This window comes from Eschrichtius robustus, chromosome 15, assembly GCF_028021215.1.
Source record: "Eschrichtius robustus isolate mEscRob2 chromosome 15, mEscRob2.pri, whole genome shotgun sequence".
In the NCBI taxonomy this organism is placed as follows: domain Eukaryota; kingdom Metazoa; phylum Chordata; class Mammalia; order Artiodactyla; family Eschrichtiidae; genus Eschrichtius; species Eschrichtius robustus.
The window spans coordinates 24779979-24796824 of record NC_090838.1 but is presented as its reverse complement, the minus strand read 5'-3'; the positions used below and the strand labels follow the sequence as shown (position 1 = coordinate 24796824).

Below are 16846 nucleotides of genomic sequence, written 5' to 3'. Positions count from 1 at the left end.
GAGATAGGTTCACAGGCTTGAATACTAACGCACTATTGCAGAACTGGTAGGTAGGTGGTGAGAGCAGAGAGCAAACTTCAAAGCTCATTTGATTGTTCGCTGCACTGCCTCTTCTTCTTCCTCCCCCACATCCTCAACCTCCCACCCCTATATTCATCATCGAATCCTACGGGTTCTACCTAAAAAGTGACCCTGGAATCTGTCTCTCCACCATCTTCACTACCACTGCTCTAACGCTGTCTCTCCCGTGGACAAATATGCAGCAGCCTCCAAGCTTCTGCCCTGTCTCAGACCCTCCCCATCCCGCTGTGTGGTCTCCAACTTGCTCCACAATCCCATACACAGATTGGATCATAATCCACCTCTTCAGTGGTGCTGCAGTGCTTGCAGGGTATAAAACGAAAACAATCCAGCTTTCCAACCTACCTTCCTGGCCTGGCCTTGTCTGCCAAAACTCTCTACTCCCAACCCTCGCCCCACTGACTCTCCAGCCCCTCCCACCCCCTCTAACAACCATGACTTCTCCAATCCAGCTCCTGGTCCTCCATGTACTTGCTACTCAGGGCACCTGGAGGGACTTTTTTTTTTTTTTTCTTAACCTACCTGCCAGTTCTCCACCTGGCAGATTCTTCTTCCCTCAAGGCCAATTCCAATGTCAGTGCTTGTGGGAGAACTGCCCCAGACTCTCCTTGGCAGTTCCTAGCTCCTCCTCTTTATATCCATCCACAGGACTCTGTACACATTTTTAATTAGACCGTTTCTGTTGAATGAGAGCTAGTTGTTGAAATGTCTAATCTATTTTTCCCACTTGATAATGAGCCCCCGGGGGATAAAGATCATGTCATATTTATCTTTGGATCACCGGCATTCAGAAAAGTGCCTGGTATAAAGTCAGTACTCAATAAATGTTCATTAATGTATGAATAGTCTCTCACGCACGTTAGAGCATCCTGAGAAGCTGTTCAGTACCGCAGACTGAAAACTGAACTACAAGGAAGGATGCTTGGATTGTAGTCTGGGCTCACCTACCAACTGGCTGTGTCACCAGCGATAGCACTGATCTGGGTCTCAGTCTCCTCACATGTAAAAGTGGGGGACATCTGAGTGCCTTTCAAGGGTTCACATCTAATGATGCAAAGGACTTGACGGCTTGCCCCTAAAAATATCTTTTTTTCTCACTGAAAGGGAAAGACCTTATACCTCTTCCAAGAAGAGTCATGGCGCACAACCAGGAGCTTCTAGCCAAGACCCGCATCACCAAGTTCAAGCAACAGGACTTTTACTCCTTATGGGATTATTGCCTAAACAGAGGCCTGCTGTTTGAGGACGAGACATTCCCTGCTGAGACTTATTCAATAGGTCTACAGCTGCTCAAGGGAAAAACCTCTCCAGCCTAAGCTGGATGCAGCCAAAGGTAAGCGAGCCTCCTCTCTAGCTCCTGGACCCTCTGACATGGTGCCTCCCATGGCGCCTCCCCCTGAAATGACGGGCCTCAGACCTGGTTTTCAGGGCTGGCCCAAACTAAACTGGAAGGAGACTGAAGTTCATCTGGTCCCTCAGCTATAGTGTTGTATCCACAGTGGGATGGAATGACCCTGTACCAGGAAGCAGGATCCCAGTTCTAAGACAGCATGTCACTAGATTACATGCCTTAGGATTCCCACATTAAAAATGGGAATGCATGGGTAGGAGGATTGTAGTAGTAGCTGTGGGGTCTCTTCAATCTCCGTAAATGAGCCCCTCTGTCAGTCTTCATCATTCTTTATTCTGTCAGGTATTACGGTCTTTATCTTTTTTCTTTCCTTATTAGAATTTACTCAAAGGGAAGATAACATGTCAGTCACTTATACAATAGGATGAATTTCAACAATTGCCTTGCCTCTGTCATGTATATGTGTATTTTCAATCTTGTAAAGGCTGATCACCTATAAAAGAGTTGTAAACATCAGCTATAAAATTAGGGAGGTATTTCATGGCAATATTCAAACCCCCCGACTCCCCCCTCCCCAGTAGACGACCACTAACTCCACCTTGAAGCCAGGTGAGCCCTGTTGGTTTTTCTAGAACTATCTCAGTTTCAGGGCATGAAGCTCCAAGGGAAATTTCTCAGCCCACTAAACATTCTCATAATATCATTTTCATTGATGCAAAGGACCTGGCTAAGGGCCACTTTGAGGGCCCTGTTGCTCAAACCTCCTGTTCATGCTTCCAAAAGCAGCCAGCAGAACCTAGAATAAGAGGAAAGAATATTATGTCTAGTAAGCTAATGATTATAATATCAGCAAGCATTACTGAATGCGAATGAAATGCCAAGCACTCTGTGCAACACACTCAATAAAGCCAGGTTAGGTTATGCAGAATAGGTATTTTCTGATGACATAGAACAAGACGGAAACTCTGGAGGTAACAACTCTTGTCCTAACTCAGGACCAATTTGTAGCTTTGGGGAAGGGGAGGGTGAGTGGGGATCAGGTGGGGCTTAGGATGCTGCTTAGTTAAGATGGGGGTGCTTCAAGCTTCTAGAATCCATCTTACCATCCAGAGGCAGTAAGTCCCCAACAATGACTCCCTACTTCTGGACTTCACTCCTACGGAGAGCTGAGCAGAGAACTCTATTTAAAGCTTGGAAGGATTATATTTTTCTCCCTTTGTTATTTTCAGATGAGGTTCTTTTAGAATTTTTTTTTTTTTTCTCACAAGGTACTGAGCAATAGATGTGAGACCATATTTATAGTGTTAAAGAATTTATAACATTGTTATTTAGAAAGAGTTGAGAGTTTTTTATTATCTAATTCCAGCAACATCTCAAATTGTGATGTCTTTTGAGGTCCAGGAGAAACTGAGGCAAACAGAAATGAAATGACTCACACAGAATCATTCCAGGAACCCAAAGTAGAGGCAGCCAGGGGCCAGATACTTTTTACTCCCATTCTTCTTCTCATCCGAAAGCTTACCCATCCAAAAGCTCTACCAGGGCGTCATTTTTCATTCCAACATTTCTTTTAAAATGTATATGTGGATATGTCATATCTCTTTGTATCCCTTATCACAACTGGCAGCACTTACGCTTGTATAGTATTTTCCAGAGCTTTCCATGTGTCTTCTCTTACTTTGTCTCACGTTCTTTCCCAGTTTTATGAGAGAACAGGTTCAGACAGGTGATGTGACTTGCACAATGTGACACAGTTAGCGAGGGAAAGAGCCAGGATTTAAACTAAAATTTCTGACTCCACATATTGTACTATTCCTCACATAGGATTGTGTGCCCCACAGGATTCTGTTAGGATTTGGGTGAATGAATAAGTGAGTGAATGAATGACTCTGTCCACAGGCACCTGAAATGGGTTTCAAGCTCTACATGTATAATAGAGAATTCTTGAGTTGACCTGTTTTCCAAGTAAGGTGGTGGAGGAGACAGCTGATGTTGTCACCCCTTAAACATGGTGACGTCCTCAACTGCCACGGCTCACAGCTGCGACTGAAAAGAGCCTTGAAAGAGAAGCTCCAGCCAGTGTGGAGCAATCCTACCCGTAATGGCCAACACTTAGATAGTGCTGACCACAAGGCAGGCCTGGCTTTAGGTGCTTTGACTCACTGAATCCTCATAATAACTCTATGAGGAGGTACTATTATTAGCCCCATTTTACAGATGAGAAACAGAAACAGAGAATTAAGTGACCTGCCTAAAGTGTTAGAGCTGGGATTTGAACCCTGGAGTCTGGCTCTGAGACATATTCCTAACACCACAACTGTATCGCCTCCTGTAAGGCTTCATCATAAGCTCGTGATATATTTTAGGCTCCTGTTTGCTGCTAATAATATCTTGTGCACCAATAGAATCTCCTACTTTGTCTGGGTAACAGAATCAATCCCTGTCTATCTTCTGCCCTTCTTTCCATTTTTATGGGTGAAAAGAATGAGGATAAAGATGATACCAGTACCTAACAAGATTATTTTAAGGAATAAATGAAGACAATACTTAGAACATTGTCTAGCACATTGTAAGCACTTACTAAACACTAGCTATTGTTACTATGACTAATTTGGGAGGGATGGCATAGAGTAGCAGCCACAGGGGCCATCCCCTGGGATTTCTTGGGCTTTCACTGTCCAGTCTTCTCAGCTTCAGTCTTCAGCCAATTTCAGCAAACACTTTTAAGGAGAAATGTGGGTCAGAGGAAACCATTTGGGGAGGCCAGGGTAACCTGGCAGGGAGTGTGCATAGTGCTTTTCTTCACACATTCTGCTGCCTGTCACTATTAGAAGGTTGCCTCCCAATCTAAACCTTGCTCAGTGCCTGACCAGAGGCCTGACTGGCACCCCCTAAACTTCAATTATATAATGGCTGAGGTGACACCAAGGCTCCTTAGGCCATTTCTGCATTCTAGGCTTTTCTAGATAATGGGAAAGCTTCATACTCTAGGCAACTGTTAAACCATCATGGATATCATTCTACCTCTCGTACTCATCTAGGCTAGGTGGGTTCAACAACAGTGCAAGAGGCAGGGGCATGAAACTAGGCTCAGCTTTCTACGCCTCATGAAGAAGAAAAGTTGCTTCGCATCCCATAGTTCATGTTCTCTCTCTCTCTCCTTTTGCCTACCTCTTCCTCCTCCTTATCTTCCCTCTCCCTAACAATTAACCCTAATCCATTTTGTTGCTGTAGAAGCTCCTTCTATTGCTTCCTTCAGCTTTTCTGGGTTTGAGGAATTGGTAACCCACTCCCTACACCCTCCCCTCCCCACGCCAGCAGGCAGTCAGGTTCTGGAAATGCCTGTGACTGTGCCTGGAGCAAATGGCACTGAAAGGATCCAACTCCTCATCCTCTTCAATGCTTTCTGCAACAGCAGCCTCAGCAAGAGACAGTGCTGAGAATTACGCTTATACCTGGAGGCTCTATATGATATTTCCCTGAACTGAATTTGGCACTTAGAGTCACTTTTTTCTAAAAATTTTATTTCATGAATAATAACAAATTCCATTTATCAAGCATGTACCTATGCTAGGTATTAATCTAAGCACTTTACATACAACATTTCATTTAATTACCATAACAACCTATGAGGTAGATAATATTATTATCCTCATTCAGTAGATCAGCACTGTCCAATAGAACTTTCTGCAATGATGGAAATGTCCTTTCTGCCAATACAGTAGCCACTAGTCACATGTTGGTATTGAGCAATTGAAATGGGCTAGTGTGACTGAGGTATTGAAGATTTGATTTGATTTAATTTAATTTAATTTTATTTTATTTTATTTAAATGTAAGTCGCCAATATGGCTTGTGGCTACCATATTGGAAGACACAGAATTGTAGACGTAGATCTTCACAGCAGAGTTGCCACTGTGTCAGACTGAGGGATTGAAATTTCATCTTTGTCCCCATTCTTTAGTGAAAAACATGTTCATTTCTCAACTGAAGAATGGGCTGGGGGCCCAAAACATGTTCAGGACTTAGCACCCAGCCCCACTATGGATTTTGGCCTGTGGCCATCCCAGAATGAAGTGTTGCCTACCCAGACACCGATGTTCATCTTCCAAGTAGCCAGAGCAGAGTTTCCGAAAGGATCATCTACTATAAATGATTCACCTTGGTTTCAGCATGAGTTATTCCGGAAAGGAAGGGGTTAACAAAGTGGAGCTCTGAATGTAGGTTGTGAAGGCAACAGGTAGCAGAAGGCGACAGAAAGAGAGCATGCCAACAACCAATTGCCACTGAGCCAAAGAACTTTGATTCCAATAAAGCAAAGTTCTCTAGCAAAAATAGAAAAGGGAGTGACGCTGCCACCTGGCCCAGCCTGAATTCTGGCCACCGGCTGAAAGGGCCTGTGTCTGAAGACCAACACGCTAAAGCGGGTGTTTCCTCATCCAAAAGCAGCACACCATCTGGGGGAGGGCATGAGGAGCCTTTGACAAGAACACAGGAATCACTGTCCAAAACATAGGAAGTGAAGCCATGTTAGAAGGGACACCTCCAGAGACAACTGCGGGGGAGTGCCTTGTTCGGTACCACTTCAGATATGGGTTATGGGTGTGGATGCAGAGGGGAAGAGGGAGGAGGAGAGGGGAGAGGTCGAGATCTCCTATAGGACATAACCAACAGGAACTATATAGATATATCCTATTGATTTATTTATCGTGAGGAATTGGCACACATAATTATGGAGGCTGAGGCGTCCCAAGATCTGCTGTCTGCAAGCTGGAGACCCAGGAAAGCTGATGGTGTAGTTTAGTCCAAGTGGGAAGGCCTGAGGACCAGGGGGGCTGATGATATAATTCCCAGTCCCAGGACAGGAGAAGACCAATGTCCCAGCTCAGCAGTCAGGCAGAGAAGGGGTGAATTCTCCCTTCCTCTACCTTTTGTTCTATTCAAGCCCGCAATACATTGGATGACGTCCATCCATGTTGGGGAGGGCAATCTTGTTTACTGAGTCCACTGATTCAAATGCTAACACTCCTTAGAAATAATGTGTAGCCAAAAATCTGGGTACCCCATGAGCCAGTCAAATTGGCACATAAAATGAACTATCACAGCTTCCTTCTGTACAAATGATGTTGCAGAGACCTCAAAGGGCCAATCCATCTCACAGAGTCAGAAAACACTGAAGACCCTGCCTGCCAGTGTGGGCCATGGGGAAGGCATTATGGGAGCGGAGGGCCTGATGCACAGCCTGATTCCTGTGGGACCTAGGGTAAATCACTCAACCTCTCTGAACCTGCTCCTTGCCCTGGCTGGGCCTCAGAATCACCTGAGGAGCTGTGTGGATCCTTAACTCTACCTCCATCTGACCTACTAAATCCAGGTCATGGGGGGGCGGCCTCCAGCAGTCTCCATGTCTGCGAAGCTCCTGCGTGATTCTGAGTCACACTCGGGGTAGAGACTGCCCATCACCAGCCTTACCACACTCTCTCACTGCCCTGGTGTGCCCAGCCCACCTAGTGACAGGGGACCTGCCCAGATCCAGGGGATTTTTATCTTCCAACCATCTTGATCTATTTTCTCTGTGGGCCTGGTCTCAGAAAGTCGGCCCGGCAGACTGAAATGCTTCTGGGTATAATTTCTGTCTCCTTCTACCTTTGCTCTTTTTGGATCACCCAGGACCCCTCTAAAGCCCAGAGTGAGGAAGGAACAGGCAGCTCAGGACAGGAGATAAAAAATGCTAGTTTGGTGCCCAACTTCTATGCACACAATTCTAGTGTTTGCCCATAAATTTGATGTTGACAATTGATTTTTTATTTGAAATAATTATCCTTTAATTTTAATAAATTAAAGTATCTTTCTATTCCTAATTAACTAAAATTCTGGTTTTTTTCATTTTCGATTTTGTTATTTTGGTAAATCAGAGAAATTTGTGCATTTATCAAATGCCTTCAAGGCATTTATTGGAAAGATAGCAACTGTTTCTCCTTTGGCCCATGTAAATGGTATTTTATACCATTACATATCCTGATACGAAACCATCCTGGCATCCTGCACTTCTATGGCAAACCCTACTTAATGATAGTGGGTTAGTTGTATAATTTATTGTTGATTCATTTGCTGGGTATTTATTTCAGTATATTTCCGTAAATGAAATCAGTCTGTGATGTGATGTGTGTGTATGTGTGTGTGTATGTGTGTGTGTATGTGTATGTGTGTGTGTATGTGTGTGTGTTTATGTGTGTGCGCGTATGTGTTTCTCTCTCTCAGGTTGGGCATCCAGGCTGTGCTAACTTCTTAAAATAAACGGTGGCAAGATTCTTTCTTTTTTTAAACACTGAAACTGTAAGCGACACAGTAATTATTTCCTGAAAGTTTGAGAGAACTCAGCAAGAAAATTTTGTGTACTTAGAAGCCTTGACAGAGATAATAGGGAGATATTCTTTGATCATTTAAAAATACTGTTTCAAGGTTATTGATTTTCAGGTTATTTACCAAGTTGGATCATTTTGGCCATGTTAATTCTGGTCAGAAAATCATCAGTATGCTTAAACTGATTAGTATAGAATTTTACGTCATGTTTTTATACTGCTAAAACCTCCTTTCTATTTCTAATTTTATTTGGGTTTCTCTAGCATATTAGCCAAAGGTTGGGTCCAAGTAAACCTTCTCCCCAAATACAATGTCTTCAATATTTGCTTTACTGATCTTGCTGTGTTTCTATTTTGTAATTCACCAGTTGTTCTGTTTGTCATTTCCTTCCGCCTATGTTTGTGAGGCTCTTTTTGTCTTTCTAATATCTAAAAGTTGACTGTTATCCACGTTTTTATTCTCTCTCGTTTAATAATGAATGCCTTTGAGATGCTGGGTTTATCCGTGAGTGTGGTCTTTTTAATTTTGCAAATATTACAGAAGCAGGGAATCAATATTTATTGAACAGGTCCCTCGTCTGATGCTACACTAAGTATTTCACATCCTTCCTCGTTTGTAAAATGCAAAGACTCCTGCTTTGCAGCTCTGTCGGGAGACCACTGCGAAAGGAGCATCTAGTCCTCGGCGAGGGTTTGGTAACAGCAGCCAGGGCACCAATGGCTTTCTCATTTGACTCCCATTTTACACATGAAGAAACTGAGGTTCAGCAAAGTAAAGAAAGTTGCTCAAGGTCACCCAGGGAACAATGCAGGCAGGATTCCACACCAGGCTCGGTTCACTCACTCTGAGCACACGTACCCCTCCTCTGCCCATCATGGGGGTAAACCAGGGGTAAACGACGAAGAAGCTGCAGCTGTCTTGGGTCAAGAAGGCTGAGCCACACTGTCTTTTCTACCCCATCCAAAAACCTGATGGCCCCACCCTCTTCTTTAATTCCTGAGTGGAGGCTCTCCAGCTAGCCTCCACTGAGACCTTGAGTTCCCTTTTCCAGTAGAAGGTGAGGGGACAGCTAAAGCCACTGAAGTGCCCCAAGTTGCTTTGACACTGGGAGAGTCGCTCCCTCCAGGGCCCTGCGGAGAGCTGCCCTTCCTGCTGGTGTTGGGAGAGACCCCGAGTTCTGAGCAGCCAAGGGTAGGGCAGAGGGTCAGCTGGATGCCTCCATCGCAAGGGCCTGGGCCTGAGCGCCCTGCCCTGGCCATCAGAGAGGGCTGGTTATGTGCAGAGAAGATGGTGGGAGGAGGCCTGGTGAGGTGGGCTGGCTGACTTGTTTGCAGACACGCACACCTTTGTTTGCCCCTTGGCGGCTCCACCAGGAAACTGGCCGGCAGTATACGAAGGGCTGACAGGTCTCACAAGATACAGGACTCCACACGTTCATGGCTGTTGAGTAGATGAATCTACTTTGCCGCCCTGCTCTCTGGGGACTTATTTGTCAATGTGAAAAGAAATGATACAGGAACAGTTACCAAATTATACAAATCCACGCAATGGAAATCCAGGAAGAGATGCACAGAGAAGATGCTGAGGATAATCGTGTGGCCTCCTGGTAGCAGGAAAACCTAGAGGCTGCTTGGGGTCTTCCAGAATCAGTGTGTGTGTTAGCCAGGGAGTGGACAAAGACCTGAGTAATGCACATCCTCTATCCTGTACAGCACATGGCTGGACTTGAACCTGGAGCTCAGAATGTCTACACTGACTTCTGAGAGATGACATTTCACAAGGAAAGCGTCGTTATGCTTATAAAAGTTTCCTCTAATAAATGCATCCTATTCTTTTTTGGTTGTTTATAAACTCTTAATGAAACAGTGCTGTTGGTACCAGGATGGCTGATCATTTGATGTAAGGATCCTGAGTCCTTATCTCTTGGCACAGATTGCTTATGCATTTATTGCCTATTGGGTCAGTTACATATACACCCTTTTGACATCTGCCTTGCTGTTAGCAATAAAACCTGAAGAATGAGGGCAGCTTTCCTAGCTCAGATTTTAAACACCTGTTTAAGAAGTAACCTCTACCCCTCAAAGACAAGGAGAGTGATGTCTTGGGTAGCACACTGGGAGATAGAGGAATGAAAGATCCTTACGGCTTTTCTCCCTCTTTTCTAAGGATTTATTGAAGGGTAAATCAGAGCCTCACTTCATCCTGGAAGGTGCGAGCAGTTTCGACATCCAACAGGGGGAGGCAGGTAAGAACTCAACCTCTTCCTTCCCAGCCCTGGATTGAGGCAGGCTGCCCAAAGTCAGCCTCAGAGTAGGGGGGGGGTCAAGAGCAGTGCCCACCCAGACCCACAGAATGCTGCCCCATCTTCTGAGGAGGCAAGGCTGGCACCCTCCGTGTTGCTGTGGACGGACTATTCACGCCCAGACCCTCAGCCTGGAAGTCGGCTCAGCAGTGGGGGTGCAGAGCCCTTCGGGGAGAGCAGTTATCAAAGAAAAGGAGCAAACAGACACAGAGTTTAATCTGAGCACTGAGTAGAGAGAAGCATCAGGGAAGCAAACATTAATTGAACTTCTGCAAGGCTGTGCTAGATACTTTGTATGTGCTATTTCGGTAAAACCATTACTCCCATCACCACCACCACCCCCATCACTCCCATCACCACCACCACCACCCCATCACTACTCCACCCCATCACCACCTCTACCCCCATCACCCCATCACCACCCCATCACTACTCCACCCCATCGCCACCTCTACCCCCATCACCCCTTTCACCACCACCCCATCACTACTCCACCCCATCACCACCTCTACCCCCATCACCCCATCACCACCACCACCCCCACCCCATCACTACTCCACCCCATCACCACCTCCACCCCCATCACTCCCATCACCACCACCCCATCACTACTCCACCCCATCACCACCTCCACCCCCATCACTCCCATCACCACCACCCCATCACTACTCCACCCCATCACCACCTCTACCCCCATCACCCCATCACCACCACCACCACCCCATCACCACCTCTACCCCCATCACCCCTTTCACCACTACCACTATCTCCATAACCACTACCATCACCTTCTCTATTTTGCTTGAAACTGAACCCAGTGAATCTTTCTTCCAGTTCTCCTCTCTCAGACAGAAAAAAATACATTATTCAGAAGGAGGTATGCTGACTCTGTGCAGTACATGGGATGGGGCTTCCAGCTGTGTCCAGTCAGCTCTCATGGCTTATGTCCCCTCCCAGGAGATTGCTGCTTCCTGGCAGCACTGGGCTCCTTGACACAGAACCCACAGCACCTGCAGAAGATCCGAATGGACCAAAGCTTTTCATAACAATATGCGGGGATTTTCCGTTTTCCGGTAAGTGTGCTGCTGGGATGCCCCTTAAATGGGATTCTCTGTGAGCACAGGAAGGCGACCGTCTTGAAAGTTCTGTTGGTCTGGCAGCCCGAGATGTGGAAGAGACACTTATGTGTTAGTTACTCTGTGTTGGCTCGTGACCTGATGACACATAGGGAGGATGAGAGTTAAAATGTTTTCACGTAAATGTAAAGAATGGCAGTAACAATCAGCAAAAGAAAAGAGTCATTCATCAAGAACCCTGTACGTCATTGAGATTTTGTCTGTCTATTCCCGTGCCATATCTTGTTATTTTGATTACAGTAGTTTTAGAATGAGTTGTAATATCTGGTGGCATAGGTTCTCCTTCATTATTCATTATCTTTGCCTCAAAAATATTTTATCTTGGTGATTCTTGCACATTTATTCTTCTATGAGAATTTTTAAATCATTGTGTCTATTTAAAAAGAAAAGCCACTGTGATACAGAATAGAGCAGCATTAAATTTATGTATTAATTTGGAAAAATCAAACTTTTATTATTGTAGTTATTCCTTTCCAAAAAGACAGTATGTCTTTCCATTTATTTGGAACTAGTTTTATGCCCTTCAGTAAAAATGTTATAGTTATGTTTTGATATTCATGCTATACCCTTCTTGGTAAATGTATTCTCAGATATTTTACAAGTTTGTAGCTAATATGAATGATTTTTCTAACTAGATGTTGCTAAAAAGAGGAAAGCTATTCCTTGTTTTATATTAAGTTGGATCTAGCCACCTTACCAAATTCTTTTATTAGTTCTAATTTTTTTCTTTAGTAGTGTCTGGATTTTTTTTTTTAGTTATCTAATATTATCCACAAAGATAATTTTGTCTCTCCTTTTACTATTTATAGAGCTTATTTTGCTTTTTTGCCTTGTTGCATTAATTAGAAGTTTGCAATTTTGAATAAGAGTGACGAGCAAAATCCTGCTGTCTCTTGGTTTTAGTGACGTACTTTCCTGGTTTGTCATTCTTTTAAATCCACTGTTAGATTAAATTTGCTAAAATTTTTATTAGAATTTTTACATCTATATCACATGTAGAATTGGCTTCCCATTGTTTGTTGTTTTTACCATGGAGTTATGCTTGCTTTTTAATAGGAACCTATTGAGATTTACTTTGATCTGAAATAATTTGTATAACGGTTGTTAACCATTGATTATCTGTTCTTTAAAAGTAAAATAGGCAATAGTTAAATCGTCTGGACCTATCTCCTTTTTAAATATGATTTCTTAAACTCTTCTGACGTGTTCAATAGCTGTTGATCTGCTTGGGCCTCTTATTTCTTCTAGAGTTAATTCTTGACATTTATATTTTGCCAAGAGAACCAACTGTTTCTTCTGTAGTTCCAAATTTATTGCCCCAAAGTTGCTTATATAATTCTCTGAAAATTTACTTTATTTCTTCTAATTTGTGATTAAGTCAACTTTATTAATCCCTAAACTATATTTTTATTTTTCCTTTTTTTCTTAATCCAGCTCTTCTTAATCCAACCAATCTACTGTATTGGTTTTTGAATGACTCAACTTTCAATTTTCATTGTTCTTTCTATTCTTTTTCTTTTAGGGTTTTGATTTTCATATAATTAATTTCAATTTATTTTTATTAATTCCCATTTACTTTCTCTTGGTCAATTTTATTGGTTTTTTGTTTTCTGAAACTATACACTTAATATTCTTTCTTTTTTTCTTCATGATAAAAGATTTAAGACTAAAATTTTCCTTCGCAGATCTTATCTGTATCCATCGATTTTAATATCAAATGTCTTATTAATTTTAAGTTAATATGTTTTTAGGTTTTTTATGATGTTTTTAGTTTTGATTAAGTTTTATAGAGGATCATCTCTTGATTGTAGAGTTTTAGACTTATTAGATGATGATCAGAGAATATAATTCATAAACTCTCACATTTGGGGAAATTATTAAAGTTTTATTCATGGCCAGGTCCACAACAGTTTTTATAGTTGCTTCATGGACATATGAGAAGAGTATATATTATCCAAGATAATATATCCCTGATATATGGAATCAAGCTCTCTGATTTGCAGATAGTATAATCTGCAATTATCTCTTCTATCTTGGCTTATTTTTTGTCTGTTTGATTTGTCATATTCTAAAAGAAGTGAGTTAAAGTTCTTCCCCAAAGTTATAGCTTGGAGGGGTCCTCATGTTCTGGCTTTATACTTTTCCTGCTATATTCTTTGGTGCCCAAATATTTATGTTCTTGCTCTCCAGTTGTTGCAGTAAAGCTTACACAATATCCCTCTTTGCTATATTTAATGCTTCTGAACTTGAATTCCTCTTCATCTGATATTCACATTGCTACTCCAGCTTCCTGTTACTTACATTTCCCTATTATATCTTTGCTCATCCTTTCACTATCAATTTCATTTTCACTACATTACCAGTATATTTCTTGTCCAAAGCATATTCAGAACTCATTACTCACCATTGTTTCTTTCAGCCTTCATTTCCTCTTAAGATTTTTGTTCTAATTTCATCCACATTTGGTAGGAGTAGTTCCTTGAATAGTTTCCTCAGATTACATGAGTATTTTTCATTTGCTCTCACTTAAGAACAATATTTCGGTTGGGTTTAGGATTTTTGGATTGCATTCCTTTTCCTCAAGAATCTGTAAACATTTCTCCATTGTCTGTACCTTCCCCAATGTTACAGAAGAAAAATCCAATGCTAATCTATTCTCTTGACCTTGTATGCGACATAGTCTCTCAAATTGCAAGTTTATATGAGGTGATCTCTCTCCTTGGCTCAGAAATTTCTCTAGAAATGTCCAGATGTGTGAATTCCAGGCAAGATTAATCTTGCCTGGAATTCAGTGAGCACTTTCGTTCTGAAGACCTGCCTCCTTTTTCTGCTCAGCTGTTTCCCTCCATTTTTTCTGGGTGTCCTTCTTTATCCTGCTCTCTCTTCCTGAAGTCCAATTATTTGCATGCTAGGTCTTCTAACAAGCTCCCAGATGATGCTGCTGGTCCAAGGGTCACGCTGAGGAGTTGGCCAGAGGGTGCAGTGTTTAGCTGTGTCTGGGCTCACCTCAGGGGTGCAAGTGTTGATGGGGTGACAGGTAGTCAGGACAAACTGAGGCCCAGGCTGGACATGCTTTGCCCTTCTGGGTGGTGAAGATAGTCCCACAGTTCCCCAGAAATAGCTACAAGTGCTGACCTCTGTACATCTCATCATTCTGAGCTTGGGCACTCTTCTCTGGAAAGGGCCCAGTGCCTGGGCAACTTGGATGCTTTGCCCAAAACACTTCTGGTTTCCCTCAGACACTTGGGTGCTGTCTAAATGGCACCAGCCAGCTTCTTGAAGGGTGCAGACATTATCCAGGTGCCAGCCCTCCTCACCCAGAGCAGTGAACCAGGAAACACAGATCGGTGGCCTCATTCTTGACCACCAGTCAGGCCATTTTCATCCTTTTTGGGAACGATGATCTTATCTGAGGTTCCCTTTGTATAGGGAGAACAAGTCTGGTCAGCATTACTGGTGTGGGAAGATGTGAGTGAGGGTAGAACCAACAAGAGGATCTCATTCAAGCCAGGACTCACTCATTCTTTATGGCCTACTGTGTGCCAGGCACTATCCTAAGTGCTGAACGAAAAGCCTGTCGAAAAACAGTTCTTACTTTCAAAACTATGATCTCACCTTCACACACTCATCTGATCCCATCACAGTAGGAGGTAGCTCTTACTCTTACCACCATTTGACAGATGAGGAAACTGAATCACAGAGAATTAAGTGTCTTATCCAATATCTATTGCTCAGGACAAAAAAACAAAACCAGGACTGGAGCACGGTTCCACTGACTGGATACCACCTACTCCACTTTGCTATCCAATTACACCCAAAATCCAGATGGGTCTGTGCTTCTAGTATCCTCCTTCAAGGAGCTAGAGTTAGCTTCCTTGATGCTTCAGCCAGGTCTCACGATCTCACTGTGATAGCATCCCTGTTGGCTCCCAGCCTCACCCTCCTTTGCATCTTACTGCAGTCGGGACGCAGATCCACAGCTGGGGCAACACCAGCTCCAGTGCGCTGGTTCATTAAAGACTGCGAGGACATCTTCTTTGTCTTGTCTTCTCCACTGACATCTCTGTCTTGGTCTCCCTCCCTGCTTCAAAAGCGCATCCTCATCTGTATGCAAAAGCCCAACATCTGGGACATCCAGCTGTGGGCCAGGCTCCCTGTCACCACCGAGCAGATGATGGATTGCATCCACCCAGCTTTACTCCAAGCCCCGCTATCGGAGGCTTGCCTGAGTCTTGTCAAGACACAGGCCTGAAGCCAGAAGCCCTGTTGCTGATCCAGAGACCAGCAAACCAACTCCAAAAAGCTGGCTTTGTTATGAATTATCCTCATTTGGCAATGCCCCCGGGTGAACCATTAAGAGTTGAATGCTGAAGATTAAACCACTCTGTTTTGGAGAGGAGCATCTGGTTCCTGTGCACTCTTAGCAGCGACAGTGCCAGCCCGCTTCCTGGCTGCTGCTCTGCTGGCAGGGACGCCTGGACGTGAGGAGAGGAGGGCCAGGGTGAGGCTGTAAGTGCTCAGTCCTCCCGAGCAACCTCACCGTTCGGCCCCCAGGCTTCCGCCCACACTGTCGCCGCCGCTTCTGGGCTGCCTTCCCTGCTCCTCGCCACCTGCTGGAATCCTGCCTCCTCTCTCAAGCCTTCAGCTCCCCAAAGGCTCTCCTTCCCCATCACGACACTCTGTATCTCCCATTCTCCTTTGCTATTCAGCATCTGCTCCCCCTACTGCCATTTTGTATACAAGATGTACCCTGAGAGTCTTCAGTGTGCCTGAATCTCACAAGGGACTTGCCAAAGTGAGGCAGGAGTTAGCCATAAAGTCCAGCTAGAGCCCAAGACTCCTTCCTCCCTGCTGTATTTTCCTTGATTAACTTGATCTGTGACTCACCTGTCAGTGGAGATGACAGTCCTGTCCCCTGTCCGCCAAACTGGGCTGGGATTTTGGTCTGGATAGACTTCCTTGTTGTGCTGTGGTGGTCAAGTGGTGATGGTGGTTATCTTTTGGCCTGGGTCGGGGGGCCAGCACCTCCCTCCTGCCCCAACTCTACTAGGGCGTATATTCCTCTCTCTCTCCTCCAGTTCTGGCAGTGCGGCCAGTGGGTGGAAGTGGTGACTGACGATCGCCTACCTGTCCTGAACAATGAGTACTTCTTTGTTAATCCTCGCAACAAACAAGAGTTTTGGCCGAGCCTGCTGGAGAAAGCCTGCGCCAGGTAAGGATGGGCCCGCCCCTCTGCCCAGGGCCTGGATGCTGGCCCTGCCTGCCCAGCCACTTGCCCTGACTGATGCTCCCCACCAGCCAGCGCCAAGGCTTTTGCAGCTCTGCTCAATGCACGCGATGCCCCGGGAGCTTCAGAGCCTTTGCCACCTCGCAGGGCAACCTCTGTAAATAATCACTGTGCGCAAGGCTCAGTTGGAGCCAGTGGAGGGACCCAGAGACACATGGCGAGGGGTGGGCAGGGCAGAGCTGGACAGAGATGGGCACTGACAACGGTATTATTGTAAGGGCTGGTGTACAGGCCCAAATAAAATGTAGTATCATGTTCAAAGCCTGCTGAGAGGAGAGAGACAGCAGAGGAGAGAGACAGCAGTTCTGACTCACAGAGACTCAGCTG

At 44.4% G+C, this 16846-nt stretch overlaps 1 protein-coding gene across 1 annotated transcript in view; it reads left to right on the top strand.

Annotated features, from left to right (window-relative positions):
• Positions 1-1217: 1217 nt before the first annotated feature.
• Positions 1218-16846, top strand: part of CAPN13 (calpain 13) — a 53083-nt gene continuing 37454 nt past the window's right edge. The window contains 5 exon segments of the mRNA XM_068564151.1: positions 1218-1371; positions 1374-1414; positions 9961-10039; positions 11054-11169; positions 16311-16444. Of these exon segments, the coding sequence (XP_068420252.1) occupies positions 1218-1371; positions 1374-1414; positions 9961-10039; positions 11054-11169; positions 16311-16444 (524 nt within the window).